Source organism: Monodelphis domestica, chromosome 3, assembly GCF_027887165.1.
Source record: "Monodelphis domestica isolate mMonDom1 chromosome 3, mMonDom1.pri, whole genome shotgun sequence".
Lineage (NCBI taxonomy): Eukaryota > Metazoa > Chordata > Mammalia > Didelphimorphia > Didelphidae > Monodelphis > Monodelphis domestica.
Window position 1 is genome coordinate 423,672,269 of NC_077229.1, and position 21,158 is coordinate 423,693,426.

Sequence of the window (21,158 nt, forward strand, 5' to 3'; positions counted from 1 at the left end):
TGTGACTCCAAGACAACTCCTCAAAGTTGTTTTTGTTAGCATCAAAGGCAGTTTGAAAGTTGATAAACATAGAAGTCTAAAAGTGACCTGCTTTACCAAAATCTCCCCTTGGATCCTATCAATCAGCATCTTGCCTGATAAAAAAAGATCATGACAGAACAGGAGAAATGTTAATTCAGATTTTCAGACTGAGAGATAGATAGACATGCATCAATTCATTAAAAATGTTCCACTGGGATAAAAATTATAACTTAACATAGAAATATTGAAGAATTGGAACAAATTATTCCAATTAAGGTTAAAACAGAAAAATCATTTTGGTTTCAACACTTAATTGATGAAAAAATTGATGAAGCTGATGAAAAATTGTAATTGTTCAAAAAATTGTGATAGTCAAGTATAATTTCCTAACTTAATATGCTCAGATATAGAATTAAACTATTAAATCTTTGATGAATGTAAACCTTGTAGAGTCTCAGATTCATAATTCTGAAACCTGCTGATTATGCAGGTTTATAAGTGAAGAAAAAACAAGATACATAAGAAAACATAACAGTTACAAATATAGTGACTACAGGACAACCCCATGAAGTATTTGTTTTTTTTAAGAAATTATGAAAACCACAAAATCAGTTTATTTTGTTTTAATTTGCTTCTAATTTATCTTTTGTGGGAATGGAAGAAGTGGGAATTGGACAAAAGATTGAATTGATATATCAAAAGTCTGAGAGAAGCAACTTCCTCTAATTTATGAGATAGCACCTGCTCTTTAATTCAATTATAGAGAGTTGCCTGAAGCACCAGTAGTTAAGTGACTTTCCCAAGACAACAGACAGGATGTGTCAGAGTTTGGACTTGACCAATGATCTTCCCTGACCCTAAGACTGGCTCTCTAAAAACTGTCATGTTCTTTCTTTACCTCTTTAAAAAAGAGGAGAAAATGGCTGGGGGGGAGGGGGGGATAAAACTGCTTAATTGACAATATTGAAGAGTTAATGGTTTAATTTTATTTTAAATAGAACACAAACTTTCAATTAGCTTGGGAAAATCTCATTTTGCCATTTGGAATATGGTTCTCAAACATTGGAAGTACCATGCTATTGTTCAGTAGTTTTTCAGTCATGACTGACTTTTCATGAACTCATTTTGGGTTTTCTTCGTAGTGATACCTCAGTGGTTTCCCATTTCTCTCTATCCCATTTTACAGTGTCTGGAATATATAATAATAATAACTAGCATTTATATATTTATATAGTACTTTCAAGTTCACAAAATTCTCTACATGTTATTTTACTTTAGACTCACAACAACATTGAGAAATAGGAGCTCGCTATTATTATCCTTTTACAGATGAGAAAACTGAGGAAGATGAGGCTAAATGACATGGCAAGAGTCACGTGGCTATACATTTGAACTCAGGTCTTCTTGTGTGCAGGTCCAGCACTACTCTATCCACTATGCCACTTTATTGCCTTGAGACATTTTAGTAAATATTTATTGAACTAAATCGGGAAAGAATTAAGAGAAAAATCTGCAATCCAGAATGCAGTGAATAAGAAACTAAAAGGAAAGTCAATCCCTCCTATTCTTTCTCATATGGCATCCAATATTAAAATTTATTTTTTTTTATTTGGGTATTTGCCTGGTGGCTTCATTGAGGGCCAAGTAGGGATGGTTACTGTCAGCTTCCAGTGTCCTTTCCACTTCCCCACCCCAATAAAAACAAGCCCAAATCTATTAGCAGTACGGTCAATAGCTAGAGTACCAGAAAAACATGCTTATACAGATGCCTGCAATGTCCTCCCTCTCCTTGCAATTTCAAGTACTGGCCCTGAGCAAATCCCTTCATGGGATTTGCTTCAATGTGGACCTGTTTCTTCTTTTGTTGAACAATTATAATGACAATCATTCCCCAGGGATGCAAGGAAGGTTAATTGAGCAATGTGTACTGATTGCAAAACATTCAAGGGTTTCTGATGAGGGACACTGATCAAATGCAGCAGCAAAATGAGTATTGCTGTCAATGTGGAGTTTAACACATCTCATCTGAATGATACTGAACACAAGTGTGTGCATACTATCCAAATAACAGCCCCTCACTTACCACAGTAGGTGTAGATATGGTTTGACTCCAAGAACCGGACTTTTAAATTATGCAAAACAGCAGGCTCATGAAGATAACTAAGAGCTGTTAGGTCATTTTCTCCCACCAGGATATCTGGGTTTCGTAAGAAGGGAAGCTGGCTGGAACTGAGATCAACGGGGTATTCTTGGACCTAAAGAAATATAAGTAATAGATAAAAAACAGAGTTAATTAAATTGCCCAGAAGGCACAAGGCATAGCTTGATGCCCTGTTGTATTCTCTGTCTAAGCTATTTGACATTCCTATGATTACAAGTGATCACTATGACCAACAGCAACATGTTTTGAGGAACCAGAGACAGAGAGCATGACATCTGTTCTGCCATAAGAGACCAGCTCAAATGGAGACTTCAAATGCTGACAGAGCTTACAGAAAAGCCATGTGGGAATCACTGATGATTCAACTCAGGAAGCACAATGACACTCACTTAAGAAGTTTCCTGGGACAGAAAGAAGGCCAGAAAGAAGTACAGACAAGCAGGATAGGTTCTAGTGCTATTACTTGAATTTTTTATACACTTAAAAAGAAAAATAAGCTGTACATGATATAAGCCTTTAGTTTCTTATATGATTCACTTTTCCACTTTAGGCGGATTTTCCACTTTAGTCTAAAACACATCCTCTCTGGGACACAACATCTAGTTAATCCTCCCAATTTCATAGATAAGAAAACTGAGTCCCAGGAATCCAAGTGCCTAGTTCAAGAAAAAAGGTAATGTCAGGAATACCTGTATAAAAGAAGATAGAGGAGTTGACTCATATAATGGAATTTCTGGTATAAACTTGATATTTTCAACAGTTTCTTTTTTTTTTTTCAATTATGCTCTCATCCTGGATACTTTCTTTTCTAGGTTTTTGAGACACTAATTCCTCCTGGTTCTTCACTTATCTATCTAACCATTCTTTCTCTAACCTCTTTTGTTTATTCATCATCTGTATTGCATCTTCTAAGTGGGAGTAACCCTTGAAGTTCTGGTCTGGAACCTTTTCTCTTTTGTCTTCTTTACCTCACTACCTCCCACAGTTGGAATCTCTATGAAGACAGCTCACAGATCTAAATAAACAGCTGTAATTTATACTCTGAAAACTAGTCAGACATTACCAGTTGTCTGTGGAACCTTTGAAATTAAATAATCCTAGAGATATTTCAAGCTCAACATGTCCAAAACTGAATTCTAACTTTCTTCAAGAATATAATCCCAAACTACCAAAAATCTTTTTTTGCTGAACTAGAAAAAACCATAACATAGTTCATTTGGAAGAACAAAAGATCAAGGATATCCAGGGAAATCATGAAAAAAATGTGAAGGAAGACTTGTAGTCCCAGATCTCAAACTATACTATAAAGCAGTGGTCATCAAAAGAATTTGGTACTGGCTAAGAGACAGAAAGGAGGATCAGTGGAACAGGCTTGGGGTAAGTGACCTCAGCAAGACAGTCAATAATAAGCCCAAAGATCCCAGTTTTGGGGACCCAAATCCACTATTTGATAAAAACTGGGGGAAAATTGGAAAACAGTATGGGAGAGATTAGGTTTGGATCAACATCTTACACACTATACCAACATAAACTTAGAATGGGTGAAAGACTTGAATATAAAGAAGGAAACTATAAGTAAATTAGGTGAACACAGAATAGTATACATGTCAGATCTTTGGGAAAGAAAATATTTTAAGACCAAGCAAGAGTTAGAAAAAAATCAAAAAATAATTTTGATTACATTAAATTAGAAAGTTTTTGAATGACCTCCAGGAATTGATGCAGAGTGAAAGGAACAGAACCAGGAGAACATTATACACATAGACAGATAAACTGTGGTAAAATAAAATGTAATGGACTTCTCTACTAGCAGCAATGCAAAGATCCAGAACTATTCAGAGGGACATATGAGAAAGAATGCTCTCCACATCCAGAGGAAGAACTGTAGGGAAAGAAACACAGAAGAAAAACAACTGCTTGATCACATGGGTCGGTGGGACTATGACTGGGAAAGTAGACTCTAAAAGATCAATCTAGTGCAGATATTAATAAGGAAATGGGTCTTGATCGATGGCACATGTTAATAAACCCAGTGGAATTTCATGTCAGATATAGGAGGGCAGTACAGGAAGGGGAGGGAGGGAACATGAGCCTTGTAACCAGGGAAAATTATTCTAAATCATCTAATTAAATACAATTAAAAATTAATTTATTAAAAAGCTTTTGTAGCAACAAAACCAATGCAATCAAAATCAGAAGGGAAGCAACAAATTGGGGGGGAAAATCTTCATAACAAAAACCTCTGAGAAAGCTCTAATTACTCAAATTTATAGAGAGCTAAATCAATTGTACAAAAAAGCAAGCCATTTCCCAATTGATAAATGGGCAAGGGACATGAATAGACAGTTCTCAGATAAGGAAATCAAAACTATTAATAACCACATGAAAAAGTGTTTTAAATCTCTTCTAATCAGAGAGATACAAATCAAAACAACTCTGAGGTATCACCTCACACCTAGCAGATTGGCTAACATGACAGCAAAGGAAAGTAATGAATGCTGGAGGGGATGTGGCAAAGTTGGGACATTAATGCATTGGTGGTGGAGTTGTGAATTGATCCAACCATTCTGGAGGGCAATTTGGAACTATGCCCCAAGGATGCTAAAAGACTGTCTGCCTTTTGATCCAGCCATAGCACTGCTGGGTTTGTACCCCAAAGAGATAATAAGGAAAAAGACTTGTACGAGAATATTCATAGCTGCACTGTTTATGGTGGCAAAAAATTGGAAACTGAGGGGACGCCTTCAATTGTGAAATGGCTGAACAAATTGTGGTATATGTTGGTGATGGAATACTATTGTGCTCAAAGAAATAATGAACCGGAAGAATTCCATGTGACCTCCAGGAATTGATGCAGAATGAAAGGAACAGAACCAGGAGAACAATGTACACAGAGACTGATACACTGTGGTACAACCTAAAGTAATGGACTCCATTAGTGGCAATGCAATGTCCCTGAACAATCTGCAGGGATCTATGAGAAAGAACACTATCCACATTCAGAGGAAAAACTGTGGGAGTATAAACACAAAAGAAAAACAATTGCTTGATTACATGGGTCAAGAGGGGATATGATTGGGGATGTAGACTTTAAATGAACATCCTAATGCAAATATCAACATCATGGAAATAGATTTTGATCAAGGACACATGTAAAACCCAGTGGAATTGCATGGAGGCTATGGGAAGAGGGAGGGGTAGGGGAGGGAAAGAATATGATTCTTGTAACCAAGGAATAATGTTCTATATTGACTAATTAAATTTTCAAAAAAATGAATATAATCCTCTTAGCAGAACCAGGAGAACATTGTACACAGAGATAGATACACTGTGGCACAATCTAATATAATGGACTTTTCTACCAGCAGCAATGCAATGATCCAGTACAATTCTGAGGGACTCATGAGAAAGAACACTATCCACATTCAGAGGAAGAACTCAGAGTCGAAACACAAAAGAAAAACAGCTGTTTGATCACATGGTTGATGGGGATATGACTGGAGATGTTGATGAATGATCACTATTTCACATATTAATGATATGGAAATAGATTTTGAACAGTGATACATATAAAACCCAGTGGAATTGTTCACTGGCTTTGGGAGGAGGGAGGAAAGAGGGGAGGAAAATAAGACTCATGTAACTATGGAAAAATATTCTAAATAAATTAAGCAATAAAAAAGAAAAAAGAAAAAGAGAATATAATTCCCTTGAAAATGTCATTATTTCTATCAAAGGCATCACAATCCTTCTGGCCTCCTCAGAATTATAATTGTGACATCATCCTTTATGCCTCACTCCCATATACAATGACAGTGGTTGATAAATTTTATCTTTTTTTAACCCCACAACATCTTCCAAAGTCATAACTTTTATCTTCTCACTCCTTAGTTCAGGCCCCCATCAGTCCTCACCTAGATGAATACAATGGTCTTTAATTGATTTCTTTGCATCAAGTCAATAAAGTACATTTTCCACACTGTTACCAAAGTGACTTTCCTTAAACACAAATCTGACCACATACTCCTCTATTCAATTAACTCTATGATTCCTTATTGCCTTTGGAATAAAGTAGAAATTCTTTTACTTACCTTTTGAAGTCCTATGCAACAGAGTTCCAACATATTTTTCCTGCCTCACTGGGTATTATTCTCTCTCTCACACTCTCTGGGCCAGCAAAAATGGACTCCTCCTCTTTGTTTTTCCCACACAAAACTTAACTCTATCTCTGCATTGTATGACCCTAATATCTAAAATACCCTCTTTCCTCACTCCATCTCAGAGAGTCCCTTTCTTTTTTTCAAGTCTCATGTCAAGCTGTCAATTATTACCTTCTCTACATATGAAGCTTTTCCTTAGCCTCCAAAGGCTAATACTTTGTCTCTTAAACTACCCTGAATTAAACTTGAATTTATTTACACACATATTTATATAAAAGCATATATGTAATATTTATACATATATGTGGTTATATATACAGAGAAAGAGCAAGAGAGACTTCTTGTCTTCTCTGGAAGAATGAAAGGTCCAGGCAAATGGGGATTGTTTCATTCTTCCTACATACAGTGCCTAATATATAGGTGATGCTTAATAAATGTTTGTTTATTGATTGATTAAATGAGAAGAGTCATGATTACTCTGCCCCATCTCCAAACCATATCCCATTACCCATTGCACAGATTTATGCTAGAATAAATGGTATAGATTCATGATAAAGCTAAATGGCTTCCTTCTAATTGAGAGGTACTTATTTTTTTTTTATGTGTCATGGAATTCTTTGGCACACTGCTAAAGCCTATGGAACCTTTTCATAATAATGGATTGTGGCCTATATTCACAATTGAAAGAAATGTCAAATTTTAGTGAAAATAAAGGTGCATTTTTTTTAATCATCCAAGGTCACAAAACTCCTGAAATCTGTCTACAGATAGGTTGAGAAGACCTGTTCTAAATGTAATCCTCAAAAAGATAAATTTTATAAAAATGGTTCCAATTTACTAAGCTAAATCAACTTTAAGCAACACTAACATAATATCAATGCTTTTCTGAGAGAAATATTTTTAAATGCCTATTTAATAAAAATGTAGAATAAACATCATTGACAAAGCAGGAAATCTAGAAGAAGATACTGGCATTAAAGGTAAACTTGCTCACACCCCCCCCCCAATAAAACAAAAAGGCAGCAAAGACAGGAATTTTAATATCACAGAACTCTGGAACTAATATATTTTTTTTTCAAAAAGGACTGGTTTTCCTTCAAAATATTTCTGGACAAAAGATGCCTACTTTTTCATTAAAAGTTTCCATGAAAGGAGAGCCTTACCCATAATTCTTCCTGAATGTTTCTCCCTTTGCAGATCACAGAATATGGATTAGAGGCTCCTACCTGCCAATTTCTATATCCTGGAGTATATGGGGTAGGGGGAAGCTTTCTACAAAGACTTTTCGTAAAAAGGTTTCTCATCTTGCAGATGGAGAAGGAAACTTCCAAGCAAATTCATGAAAATGAGGTCCAAGAACAAGCAAGGGTCACTAACTCTGTCAAATTGACATGGGGATAAAAACTGCCCAAATCAGCTAAAAAGCTGCCAACTCAGCATATGAAGCTATAGATTTCTTGGTTTCCATCTAGAGGGGAGGAGAAAGAAAAAGACACAGGTTTTTCCTTAATAAGAAATTGATTACAAGACTGTCACTAGTTAAATCAGCTATAAACCTGCAGCCAATATGGTTCATTTGAAAAGTCAGTTGGTTTTTTGTTTTTTTTTTTCAAATAACTGATGATCACATAATCGGGTACGGTGGAACTTTCAGGAGGCACATGTAAGAGAGCTGAGATGTACAAGGCATCCAGGCCTTGGAATTGGAGAAAAAATGACAATAGCTATAGTACTCTTGTTTATCCACCTGTAGTTTAAATAGCTTCTCCTTTCTATTACTGCCAGGTTCTTGGACTGGCCAGTTAGTGTGGGGTAGGGAGAGAAGAAAGAAGGAAGAGAGACTAGATAGGACATTTGGCTTCATCTGGCCATGAAGAAATAAGAAACTATCATTCAGGTTAAACTATGGAATAAGAGTATGTAGTGGTGTTTGAGCATAAGGCTGTCTCATCATATTAATATCAACCATGATATTGCATGAAAGCCAAATTTTCTCTCATTAATAAATGAATTTTCATAAAAGCCAGAAAAGCATTTGTTAAAAAATATGTTCATATAAATACATATATTTCCACTTGTGTCATTTTTAAAGTTTTATGTTTTATTTTTAAACATCTTTATTGTTTATTATGATAAAAGCCTCAAAAGCCAGAAATAGTTTCACACTTCTACATTTCAGGGAAGCCCTATTCTTAAAGCACTGATATTAGGTAGGTAGGAAATGCTGCTCACTGTATATGACTGCAAAGTTCCCTAGGACAAATACATTTTTCTGTTCTTTGTGTCTATTTCTACACTTCTTTTCATGCAGAATACTGTGAGTTAGATGTATTTATAATGCTAGAATTTGCCATGTGATCATAAATTTTTAAAGGCAGGTCAAAGGACCCTACAACTTTTTCCAGCTATAACTAATTTTCAATTAACTTATACATGGTTCCTGAATAACTGTGGGGGGACAGGAAGGAAGGGAGGGAGGGGGGGAATGAAGGAGGGAGGTAGGAAGGCAGGAAGGAAAAGATAAGGGTGTGAGAGAGAGGGAGGGAGGGAGGGAGAGAGAGAGAGAGAACTCCAAAAGCTCCTAGCTCTAGAGTTATTCCAAATCACTATGATCTAGTCCCTGACTTAGAAGTCAGAGGAACTTCAAATCCTGGCTCTGCAAATTTGCTTCCTACCTATGTGATCTTGACTAAATAACTCAATCTAAGTCACTTAAACTAAGACCCAGAGATCTTAATATCCTCATCTATAAAATGAGGGGGCTGTGCTAGGTGACCTCTAAGGTCTCTTCCAGATCTAAATATATGATCCCCATGAGATGAGAAAATGACTTTTATACAATGTGGCTTTTGATTATTCATTTTTTTTCTTTCCTGCTCTCTAGTCATTGGCATTGTGTAAACCACAAGAGGGAAAAGCTGAATCTTCTCCTGTATCCGTCATGGAACCAGGACACTTAATTTCTGATTATAATTTCATGACTTTGATCAATACTTCAGCCAATGAAGATGACAAGTCACTCTCCCTGTCTTATTAAGGATGTCTTCATGAGTCTGTAGGAACACCTGGTACTGTAAAATGCCATATAGTCCCTACCCCTCATTTTAGAGGTGAGGAAATGGAATTAATTTACTTGCCTGATGTCACATAGATATTAACTATCAGAGGTGGCATTAGAAGTCAGATTATCTACCTGCTACCTCTATCTGACAATGATCTTTCCACCATACCATGCTACATCTACCAGTTATTTGAGGCTGAAAAAACGCATTGTTTTGGTCCCCATTGTGGTGGTGGACCTTTTAAAATATCAGTGCTTAGCACCCTTCCTAGCACATAGTAGTCACTTAATAAATGCTTGCTCTCTGCCCTGGTCCCCTGGTTCTTAAGTTCCAGCCAAAGACAGTCATTGGACAAATACTAAAAAGTTTTTCCAGCTAAGTATGGATGTATAGCATAGGCGTTTAGAATTCAGGGTCCCTTTAAAACCACAAAGAGATATCAGCGTAGGACTTTGGTGGATCCTAAGCTCACGGCAGGCAGGAAATACTAGAGCCTGGTATGGTCTTTTTGATTTAGGGGTATTCCTCATTTGCAGAAACAATAATCAACTCAGTTTTCTAGAGAAGCAACCAGAGGTTTATTGGGGAATATGTGCTTTTCAGACTTCATGCCCTCCATGTTTCACAAAACTGTTAAGTTCTTCCAACAGAAAAGTAATTGGACTTCCTTTTCTATACTCTCAACCCTATGTTTTCTATTTATTACCCTGAAGCATCAAGGAACTAAATGCCATGAATGCAAACTCCTGATAAAGTGCCTGGCCATCAGGCAATGGCTAAAGGAGATGGGCGGCAAATTTATTATAACCAGAACCACAGGAGCATGAAAATAGTCAGTCATAGCTCATCTTCCCAACCTGGGTTTAGTGCAGGGAGCTTGGAATGTTGCCTATTCAGACTGATGAGCTCTCAGTTTAAATGATCCTATTATATTTCAGCAATGGGCAGCCTCTACTGATTTCTTTGTGAGGCAGAAGGCATCAGGCATCAAAGTCACTTAGAGCAGGAAACCAGAATTCTGAATCTCCTCTCCAGAGGAATAGGGTGCAAAAGGAAAACAGCTGGAGAAGTACCCCTAAGCCATTCAGAGAAATGCAAGCAAGGTTCAAGCAATATCTAGAAATTATATACTTGGTACAACTCTGCCTCGTTTAAATCCAACACACACAAGTCAAGATATCCTGTGATATCATTAGTCCTCATAAAAAAAATAAAGGACAAACAACAAGAAGAAATGGTATGACTACTTGGGACATAATGACTGGGGCACTAACTATGGAGAAGAAATACCTAGGATAGTTAAAAGCACATCAAAATTAGGACAACCAGGACCTTCTGCTACTCTCATAATAACAAGTCATTTCTTTAGTGCTTCACCTTTTACAAAGGACTTTTCTCATTATTACCCCATGAGAGAGGTAGTGTCAATATTGATGGTAATTCCAGAGGAGGAAGAACCTTGGCTCAGAAAGGAGGTACACCTCTCCTAAGGTCACAGTGACTGGGTGCCAGGAACAGGATTCAAAACCAAGGTCTTCTGAGTTCAAGTTCAGTAAATGTAAATGTAAAGCTGCGTGACCTTAGGCAAATAAATGTCCTCTCTAGGATTCATATTTCTCATCTTAAATGACATAGTGGGACAAAATGATCTCTTACAATCCATCACCTACATCTGAAATTTTATGATTCTATACAATCATAACCTCATCACCTCCCACCTAAACTACTGAAATAGCTTCTTAATTTGTCTTAGTACCTGATGTCTCTCTTCTCTGCAATAAATCCTTCACAGAGCTGCCAAAGAGCTATTTTTTTTTAATTTGCAGTGTTTGGATTTTATTTTATTTATTTTATTTTATTATTTATTTTATTTTTATTTTTTTACTCTTAAACATTCTTTTATTTGGTAATTTTCAAACATTATTCATTGGAAACAAAGATAATTTTCTTTCCCACCACCCCTCCCATAGCCGACATGTGATTCCACTGGGTATCATATGTGTCCTTGATCCAAACCCATTTCCAAGTTGTTGGTATTTGCATTAGGGTGTTCATTAAGAGTCTCTCCTCATTCCTGTCACTTCCACCCCTGTAGTCAAGCAGTTGCTTTTCCTCAGTATTTTTACTCCCACAGTTTGTCCTCTGCTAATGGATAGTGTTTTTCTCCTAGATCCCTGAAGATTGTTCAGGGACATTGCATTGCCACTAATGTAGAAGTCCATTATGTTCAATTGTACCACAGTGTATCAGTCTCTGTGTACAATGTTTTCCTGGTTCTGCTCCTCTCGCTCTGCATCACTTCCTGAAGGTTGTTCCAGTCTCCATGGAATTCCTCTAGTTCATTATTCCTTTTAGCACAATAGTATTCCATCACCAACAGATACCACAATTTGTTCAGCCATTCCCCAATTGAAGGGCATCCCCTCATTTTCCAATTCTGGGCCACCACAAAGAGTGCAGCTATGAATATTCTTGTACAAATCTTTTTCCTTATCTCTTTGGGGTACAAACCCAGCAGTGCTATGGCTGGATCAAAGGGCAGACAGCCTTTTATTGCCCTTTGGGCATAGTTCCAATTTGCCCTCCAGAATGGTTGGATCAATTCACAACTCCACCAGCAATGAATTAATGTCCCTACTTTGCCACATCCCCTCCAGCATTCATTACTTTCCTTTGCTGTCATGTTAGCCAATCTGCTAGGTGTGAGGTGATACCTCAGAGTTGTTTTGATTTACATCTCTCTGATTATAAGAGATTTAGAATACTTTTTCATGTGGTTATTAATAGTTTTGATTTCTTTATCTGAAAACTGCCTATTCATATCCCTTGCCCATTTATCAATTGGAGAATGGCTTGATTTTTTGTACAATTGATTTAGCTCTTTGTAAATTTGAGTAATTAAACCTTTGTCAGAGGTTTTAATGAAGATTGTTTCCCAATTTGTTGCTTCCCTTCTGATTTTAGTTACACTGGTTTTGTTTATACAAAAGCTTTTTAATTTGATGTAGTCAAAATTATTTATTTTACATTTTGTGACTCTAAGTCTTGCTTGGTTTTAAAGTCTTTCCTTTCCCAAAGGTCTGATCTGTATACTATTCTGTGTTTGCCTAATTTACTTATAGTTTCCTTCTTTATGTTCAAGTCATTCACCCATTTTGAATTTATCTTGGTGTAGGGATTGAGGTGTTGAACCAAACCTAATCTCTCCCACACTGTCCTCCAATTTTCCCAGCAGTTTTTATCGAATACTGAATTTTTGTTGTACAAGTCTTTTTCCTTATTATCTCTTTGGGGTGCAAACCCAGCAGTGCTATGGCTGGATCAAAGGGCAGACAGTCATTTATCACCCTTTGGGCATAGTTCCAATTTGCCCTCCAGAATGGCTGGATCAATTCACAACTCCACCAGGAATGAGTTAATGTCCCTACTTTGCTACATCCCCTCCAGCATTCATTACCTTCCTTTGCTGTCATGTTAGCCAATCAAAGAGCTATTTCTAAAATATAGGGCTGCTGAGGTCATTCCTGTGTTCCAAAAGCTCCAGTGGCTCCCTATTGTCATTCCTTCTCTCTTTCTTCTGGGAGAAAATGCCTACTCCAACTCTTCTGTTTGCTACTGAAAGTCCTTCACAATCTCTTTTCATCCTTCTTTTCCAAACTTTTAACACCTCTCTCTCCTCAGCTTAGCCAAATTGATATACTTGTACTTTCCCTCACAAAATACTCCATGTTTCCCCTTCATCCCTATGCACAATTTGTCCCCATGCCTAAAATGCATTGCTCTCTGAGAGTTCCACCTCGTCAAATCTCTGGTTCTCTCAAAGTTCATCTCAATGGCCATTTCCTACATGAGGCTTTTCCTCATGCCCACTAGATGCTAGTGATCCTTGAAGTTACTTTGGATTTACTCTGTATACATTCTGCATTTACTTTTAAGGGTGCATGTCATTTCTCATGATGTAGTAAAAATTCCTTGAAGGTCAGGGATGTTTCACTGTTTTTCTTCATATCCTTCAGTCTAAAGTACAGTAGACACTTGATGCTTCTTACCTGATTGAACATGATGCATGGAGTCAACTTGTAGACCTTTACATTTTTCTCTGCAGTAGGACCTCATTATGTTTGAACAATACATTTCAAGATCCTTTACATAAGTTAAAAATCATGCACATTTGTGAACCCCATTATTTAGGATTTCCTATACAAACATACCAAAGCATGTTATTGTCAGAACCTCCAATATTACTACTCTTGTACTCTGGGCTACCATTAATGAAGAAATGGCATTAATGAAACAAAAAGAGCACTTCTCTGTGAGGGACATGACCTATTACAAGTGAGAATCCTGGACAAAGACTGATGCAGGAGTTAATGTCTGTCACAAAATAATGCACACCAAGGCTTATATCAGAGCAAAAATGAACATGAGTGGGTGATCTGCTGTGAGACTTTATGCCACTAGGGGAAATGGGATAGATTTGGCCCATAATTAATTTTTTAAATTTTGGCATTTTTCTGCCTCTATTTTAATTGCCAATCACATCTAGCTGAATTTTTGTGTGTTGAGTTCACATAAAATGAGGTCCTATACTGTATTATTTCATCTGATAATTCCTAGCTCAGGAGCATCCGAAACCCTGGTGTACAAGTTAGTAGTAATATTAGCTATGCTTCACATTCATTTATTCCTTTGAGGTTTACAACATCTTTTCCTCTGAAATCACCCTGTAAGGCAGGAGGAAAAAAACATTATTGTTCCCATTTAACAATGATGATCTTGAGACTCAAAAAAAAAAATTAAAGGACTCAACCAGGGTCACATAACTAGAGTTAGGACAATAAAACATATCTGGACTTATGGAGCAATGCCTGGAGGGACCTCTCTTCCAGAGTAGGTCTAAATTCTGATGATTAGATTTAGATTCAAGAAGAGATTCTTTTTTTATTTTATCTTTTATTACTATGAACTTGATAAGCATTAACAAACATGAACATTTTTACATTCAAAAAACAAAAAGGACCACTTATGAAATTGTGAATTTCTAATAAATACAAACAAATTAAAAAAACATATATATATGTATATATATATATATATATATATATATTGAATTTTACATACTTCCAACACTACTTTGCTTATCTGGGTCCCATTCTGCACTTTCTTTTGCTCTCTTATTTGTATTTTTAAGTGATTCATCAATGTGATTTTCTTTCTTTTTTGATTTGATTATCATTAACCTTACATCTTTTCGAAACCTATTCAATAAGAAACTAGTAATCTTAAAAAAAAATGCCTCCCCCTGTTTCTTAAGGTTCTCTAGGTTCCAAATAGATTGAAGGGAAAGGAGAAAGAAAGGAGTCTAAGCTTGGTTGGGTTGGTATAGAACACTCTGGTAAGGCTTTACCTAAGCCATTTAACCACAGTTCTTTGTGGGCATGCTAATATAGAGTGTTAGAGCTGGAAGCATCTTCAGAGGTGACCAATTCCCAACCTGAACCATGAATTCTGGCCATAACACATGCCCAAAAGAATCATGTAATTTGAGAACTTCCAGTAATCAAAAATGTACTGCTGCTTAAGGCAGCACATTTGTCTTTTGGACAATTCTAAGTATCAGATAATCTGCTTATATTGAACCTAGATCTTTTTCCCTTTCATTTTTACTCATTTATCCTAATCTAATTCTCCAAAGTTAAGAAGAAAAAGTCTAATCTTTATTCCAAGAAAGGACTCTTCAAATATTTTGTGACAACTATCATGTCCCCATAGTCCTCTCTTTTCTAGGCTATACATCCTCAGTTCCTCCAATGAATCCCTGTATAGTCTACTTTTGTGTCCCATCATCATTTTAATTACTTACCTCTAGTAGTCTGATTCCAGTCTGACAAATGTCGTTTCTAAAATGTGCCACCCCAGTCATCAAAACATTTTATGAAAATGTGCAGATTAGACCAGAAGGAAGCACATGTACACACACACACACACACACACACACACATACAGCATTATGTATGGAATAGTAATTGTTTCATATACTATCATCTTTTATCTTCTACTTTACATAAGGGAGATGCTCCTTTTATAGGAGTTTGGTAAGTTCAAGATTTTGAAAAATTAATTTTTAAAAAATATGGACTGCAGCATTAATTGCAATGCTCAAGAGGTGCCTTGAATAGGACAACAGACAGCAAGATTATAGCCCCTGTCACAATGAATGATATATTTCAATTAAGGTCATCTATGATAAGTTGCTTTTTAGGCTGCCTTCTCACACTTGTGAATACTTATGGAATTGAATTGAACCTCAGGACAAGGATTTCCTATATCAGAAATTTTCCTCCCAGTCTACATAGAAGAGAGGAAGATCTGGGAGCCGAGGAATTCTAGGGTAACAGCTAACAAATCATTAAAGTGGGAGACTCTTGGGGTGCAAAGCTGGTACAGAGGCAGAATAATGGAAATTGTCATGAAGCAGCGAAGTAGAAAGACAGAAGGTTATAGCAAAGAATAGCGAGTAGTGTTGCCAACCTGGAGGGAAGGGTCTCCATGGCAGGGCTCTGTCCTTGGGTGTGTTCTGTTCAACATGTTTATCAATGTCTTGAATGAAGACAGATGGCATATTCATCAATTTTGTGCTGAGAGGCAAGAGGTAACACTCTGGATGACACAGTCAGAATTCAGAAATATCTTGACAGGCTGGAGTGATGGCCAATTTAGTAAGATGAAATTTAATAGGAATAAATGTAAGGCTCTGCACTTTCATAATTGATTTTTTTAAACTAAGTACAAAATAGGAAAGATGTATCTATACAAAAGCTTATATTAGACACACACACACACACACGCGCGCGCGCACACACACACACACACACACACACACACACATACCTGGGGCCTCTTGATGGATAGCAAATGCCATGTGAGTCAACTGTGTAAAATGACAGCCAAAATACACAAGGTGCTAAAGTATAATGACTTCCCTTACTAAAGAAACTCCAATGACTCCTTACTGCCTCTAGAATAAAATACAGTCTCCTGGAAATTGAGGAACCCATAACACTGGCTGTAGACTCTCTCTAACCTGATCACACATATGACTTCACAACCAAACTGGCTTGATTACTCTTCTTGGTACAAATATTCCATCTTCAGCCTCTGCATCTTAGACCATCACTCCTTACTCAAAGGGCTTTCTCTCTCTCTCCATCTTGGCTTCTTTGAAATCCTAGTTCATCTCTGGATCACATAAAGTGCCACCTACTGCAAAAGTCCTTTCCTGAGCCCTCCACCCACTCTCAGTGGTCAGGGTCCTATTCATATTAATGTATACGCATTTTGTATTTCCTCATTTGTATATCTATTTCTCTCCCCTCCCCTATAATAGTGCATAAACTCCTTGAAGTCTGGGACTGTTTTTATATTTGTATCTCAGTACTTTGGCCATTGTTTAAGTCACATCAAATGGAGAGAGGTCACACAATGGATAGAAGGGAAGGCTTGAAGACAGGAAGACTTAAATTCCCAAATAGTCTGATACAATTATGCAGCACTGGACAAATCATCTAACTTTTCTATGTTTTAGTTTTTTCATTTGTAAAATGAGAATAATAATAGTACCTACTTCATAAGGTTGTTTTGAGGATCAAATAAATAATAATTATTGTCATTCAGTCATTTATCAGTCCTGTTTGGTTTTATATGACCCTGTCTGCCACCTTTTTGGCAAAGATACTGGAGTGGTTTGCCATTTCCTTTTCCAGCTCATTTTAAAGGTAAGGAAACCGAGGAAACCAGGTTAAATGACTTGCCCAGGATGACACAGCTAGTAAGTCTCTGGGTTGAATACTCTACCCACTGTGCTATCTAGCTGCCCATAAAATGGAACTTAAAGTATCTAACCTGTCTGTCTCTGGGTGAAAGTGCTTGGAAAACTATTGCATACTCTGTAATAAAAGCAAGGCATAATTATTTTAAGACTAATTATTTGACCCTTTTGTTGATATAGTTGAACCATAATACATGATGACTTCATGAGTAAGAGATAGGGAGTGGGAAGCTGTTGGGAGAGGGAGGTAGCTTCATCTGGTTAGGCTGGACTGATCCACACTTATAAAGCAACAGGAGAGGATTTTCAAAGGCATCTAAAGCCATCTCTCTCCTGTGCTTTGTTGAGGCCACTAAGCTATAGCACATCTCCCATAGAGCATCTCTTTCCCAGTCACATAGTGGACCTGGCAAGTTGACACAACATAACTGTTCAACTGCCCTGCAGTGAATCAGATCTCCCGAGAAATAGTGGACTGCGGAACTGTCAATTCCTTTCCTCTGGCTTTCTATCCAATTACAAGGTAACCTGCCACATACCAACACAGGGCAGGGACAGGCTCCCAGGCAGCACATCCAGGAGTTATTCACAGTCCCTGGCTCATTTTCAGCTTAGGAAGGCAGGCATCTGTTCTGTTTTAGCAACAGAGCAGCTCAGTCCCCTAATTCCTATGTACAATTTGAAATAAAAAGGCACACAAAACCCCACCCACTCAAAAAACATGAAATCTGTTAGTGAAAAATAAATGCCACTCAAATGGGTAAGAGATCTTTAATTCTGTCTCTGAGTGAGAAATTTAATGTGGTAAACCATGGATATCTCTTATCAAAATCTTTTTAAAAAGTATTTATATGGTGCTTTAAGGTTTACTAAGGATTTTTAAATATTTTCATTTTGTCCTCACAGTAACCCTCAGAGGTATGTGCTATTATTATCCTCACTTTACAAACGGAGATACTCATCTTGGTTAAGTGACTTGTCCCAAGGTCTCAGAGCTAGTAGATATCAAAACTATCTCCATAACAAAACTATCGAAGTCTCTCCCAGAAAGGAAGGTGGGAATCCCTCTTATATCCATTTCACAAATATATTCTCTGGGAGTAAATTTCATTAAGTGATTAGATCAAGGTGACACAAAATTAGGGGTCAAATTTACTCACCAACTCAGTCATTTATTGGCTGCCTATTGTTTGTCCCAAACTATGTTATAAACCAAACCTTCTAGAAGTTTATAATCCTGGTAGAGAAAGAAGAAATAGTAAAACAACAAATAAATGAATGTTAGATGAGTGGCGAAGGATATAAATGTAATAGAGATCAAAAGAAAAAGAAATAAGTAGTTGAAGTCGACAGATAGTCTTCCTGGCAAGTGGAGCATGAAAAGATTCTTCAAGACTGGGTTTACCTGAGCAAATAAATCCAAACCAATGCAATAAACATTTATTAAGTGCTTATTAGAGTCATGAAATATTCTAAAGGTCGGGGATACAATTTTTAAAAGAAAAAACAATCTCTGCCCTCAAAAGAGCTTATAACATGATAGGGAAGACAATACACCAAAGGGGGTGAGAACATGAGATGGGGGGACACCATGAGGTATCCAACACTGGGGCATCAAAGTAGAGTGTACTGGTTTCTGTTTCTGTCTTCTATGAAGGAAGGGATTGGGAAGAATTTGGTTTTCCACACTCCAGGCCTCAAATGAGAAAGAAAAGGAAGGTTGAGAGAGGTAGTATCTTGAGTTAGCAGCATGGTGATGAGATTGAATTGGGCTGTGTGAGGTGATCAAGGAAGACTAACATCACTGTTGTAGGGACTTGCCAAGCCCTTTTCAGAGCTGCTCATCTACCTTCTCACCTGTGGCTCCAAGAAGCTGTAGAATACACAGGAGCCACAACCCAGTAAAACTGTCTTGACAAACAGGCTAAACCATGTTGAAGGTAACTGAAGGGTCTCAAACCCATCAATGAGTTAGGGGATGTCTACCCCAAGAGTGCAAAGACTTTTCCCTGCTGAATGGGTGGATGAGAACAATTTGCTCCAATGGTCATGAAGGCAACTAAAGCAGGCACTATGGGGTGCCCTAGAGCTTCATCAGGCATGAAAGATACCAAGATCATCTATCCCATCTGAGGCCATCACCAGTCATTCTGACTTTTGTCTTGCCTCTCTGAACTTTGATGATTCTGGAAAAGAGAGTGAGGTTGATGATTCTGTGCAACTCTGCCTCACTTAAATCTAATTTATGCACAAGTCAAGACAACATCCCATGATATATTTGGTCCTTTTTGAAAAAAAAAAAAAAGGAACATTGAGAAGTAATGAACTTATCTTGGAAAGGGTATCTTGCTCCTTCTAGTTGAAACTAGGATAGGGCAACAGATACAAAGCAGAATGAGGCAAGGAATGGGGAGAGGGCAGTCCAATTAAGAAAAACAATATTAGCAAAAGTACTGTGGTAGGAACTCACAATAAGTGTGGAAAAACCCAGCACTGAAAATAGTGAAAAATAAGGCTGACTAAGATAGTAAGCAGTTAGGAAGAATTTGAGGGAGCAGGTATTATTACAGGTTCTTCAATGAGAGTGGCATATTATAAGCAGAATTATAGGAAAATTGATATTGTAGTGTTAAGGACCAGTTTAACTATGAATTAGGGTCCTCACCAATCTAATCCCCTCAATTGCCAAAGTTATTTTCCCAAAGTATAGGTCTGAGGACATCCTTTTCCTCTCCCCTTCCCATTGAACAAACTTCAATGGCTTCCCATTATCTCTAGAAACAAATACATTATTTTTCAATTAAAGCTCTTTGCAATCTGGGCTCTTTCTACCTTCATAGTCTTGTTGTACTTTACTTCCTGTTATCACTCTGGTCTACTTGCTATTCCTTACACATTGCCATCTATGAGCTTTGAATTGACTATTCCCCAAGCTTCGAATGCTCTGACTCCTCCCCTCCAATCCTTTCCCTGACTTCTTGGTTGCTTCCCCTCTAAGGTCACCTGCTATCAATTTGCTCTGTATATTATATGCTTATAAGTTTCTCATGTTATGTCTTCCACTAGAAAAGGAAGGGAAAAGAATGTTTTTGCGTTATTTTGAATTTCCATCTCTTAGCACATTGCCTGGAACACGTTAAGTGCTTAATAAATGTTTGTTAATTGATTTCTTAGTCTCTTTAATTACTCAAAGATGCCCTAGGGTTCTTCAGAAGTCTTCAACTGAAAACATGCATACTTCTCAACTACCTTTCAGACTCTTCAAAATCAACCATAGAAAAATCCGAAGTGACCTGTTAACCAAGAATTCCATTTTGGAATTTATTTCTCATCTTTGTGAAGTTTGGAATCTTACCTCAACCCTCCCAATACACAAGATACCACCTGGTCTTTGATCCATGCCAACATCTGGCAGTTAATCTCCTCACTATGGAAATCCATGCAAGTAAGGTGGTTTGCCAGATTATATCATCTCCTCTCAGTTTTAGCAACAAAGACCTCCTTCTGGAAATTCCTAATTGCCATATTTAACCAAACTGGTCCTGGGTTCTTTTAGTGAAGGATGGTGGGGAATAGACGGATCAATGGCAGGGAGAAAGGCAGGAACAATAATGAAAATGTGAGGTGAAGAAAGTGGAAATAAAAAAAACAACAGAAATATGTGGAAGGAAGAAACTCCTCATTTCTTTCCAAATTTCATTCTCCCATTTCCAATTGCTTATTGGATGATCCAAGAGTAAATCAAACAAAAAGTTCAAAACTGGAATAATTCACTCCTCAACCCAAATTAACTACTCTCTCTGAATTGTTTATTTACATGGATGCTTCCTCCAGTTTCCCAATCACTCACACAAGACTCAAAATATTATAGTCATCTTTAACTCTTCCCTCTTCTTCTCCTCCCCTTCATCCTTATCTAATTACTT

General features: G+C 37.2%; 1 protein-coding gene across 2 annotated transcripts in view; it reads right to left on the reverse strand.

Moving 5' to 3' along the window:
• Positions 1-21,158, reverse strand: part of MYO5B (myosin VB) — a 571,959-nt gene that overhangs the window by 351,267 nt on the left and 199,534 nt on the right. For both annotated transcript variants that reach the window (XM_007486667.3, XM_007486668.3), the window contains exon 3: positions 2,105-2,276. In XM_007486667.3, coding sequence (XP_007486729.1) covers positions 2,105-2,276 — 172 coding nt within the window. The remainder of the gene's footprint in view (positions 1-2,104; positions 2,277-21,158) is intronic.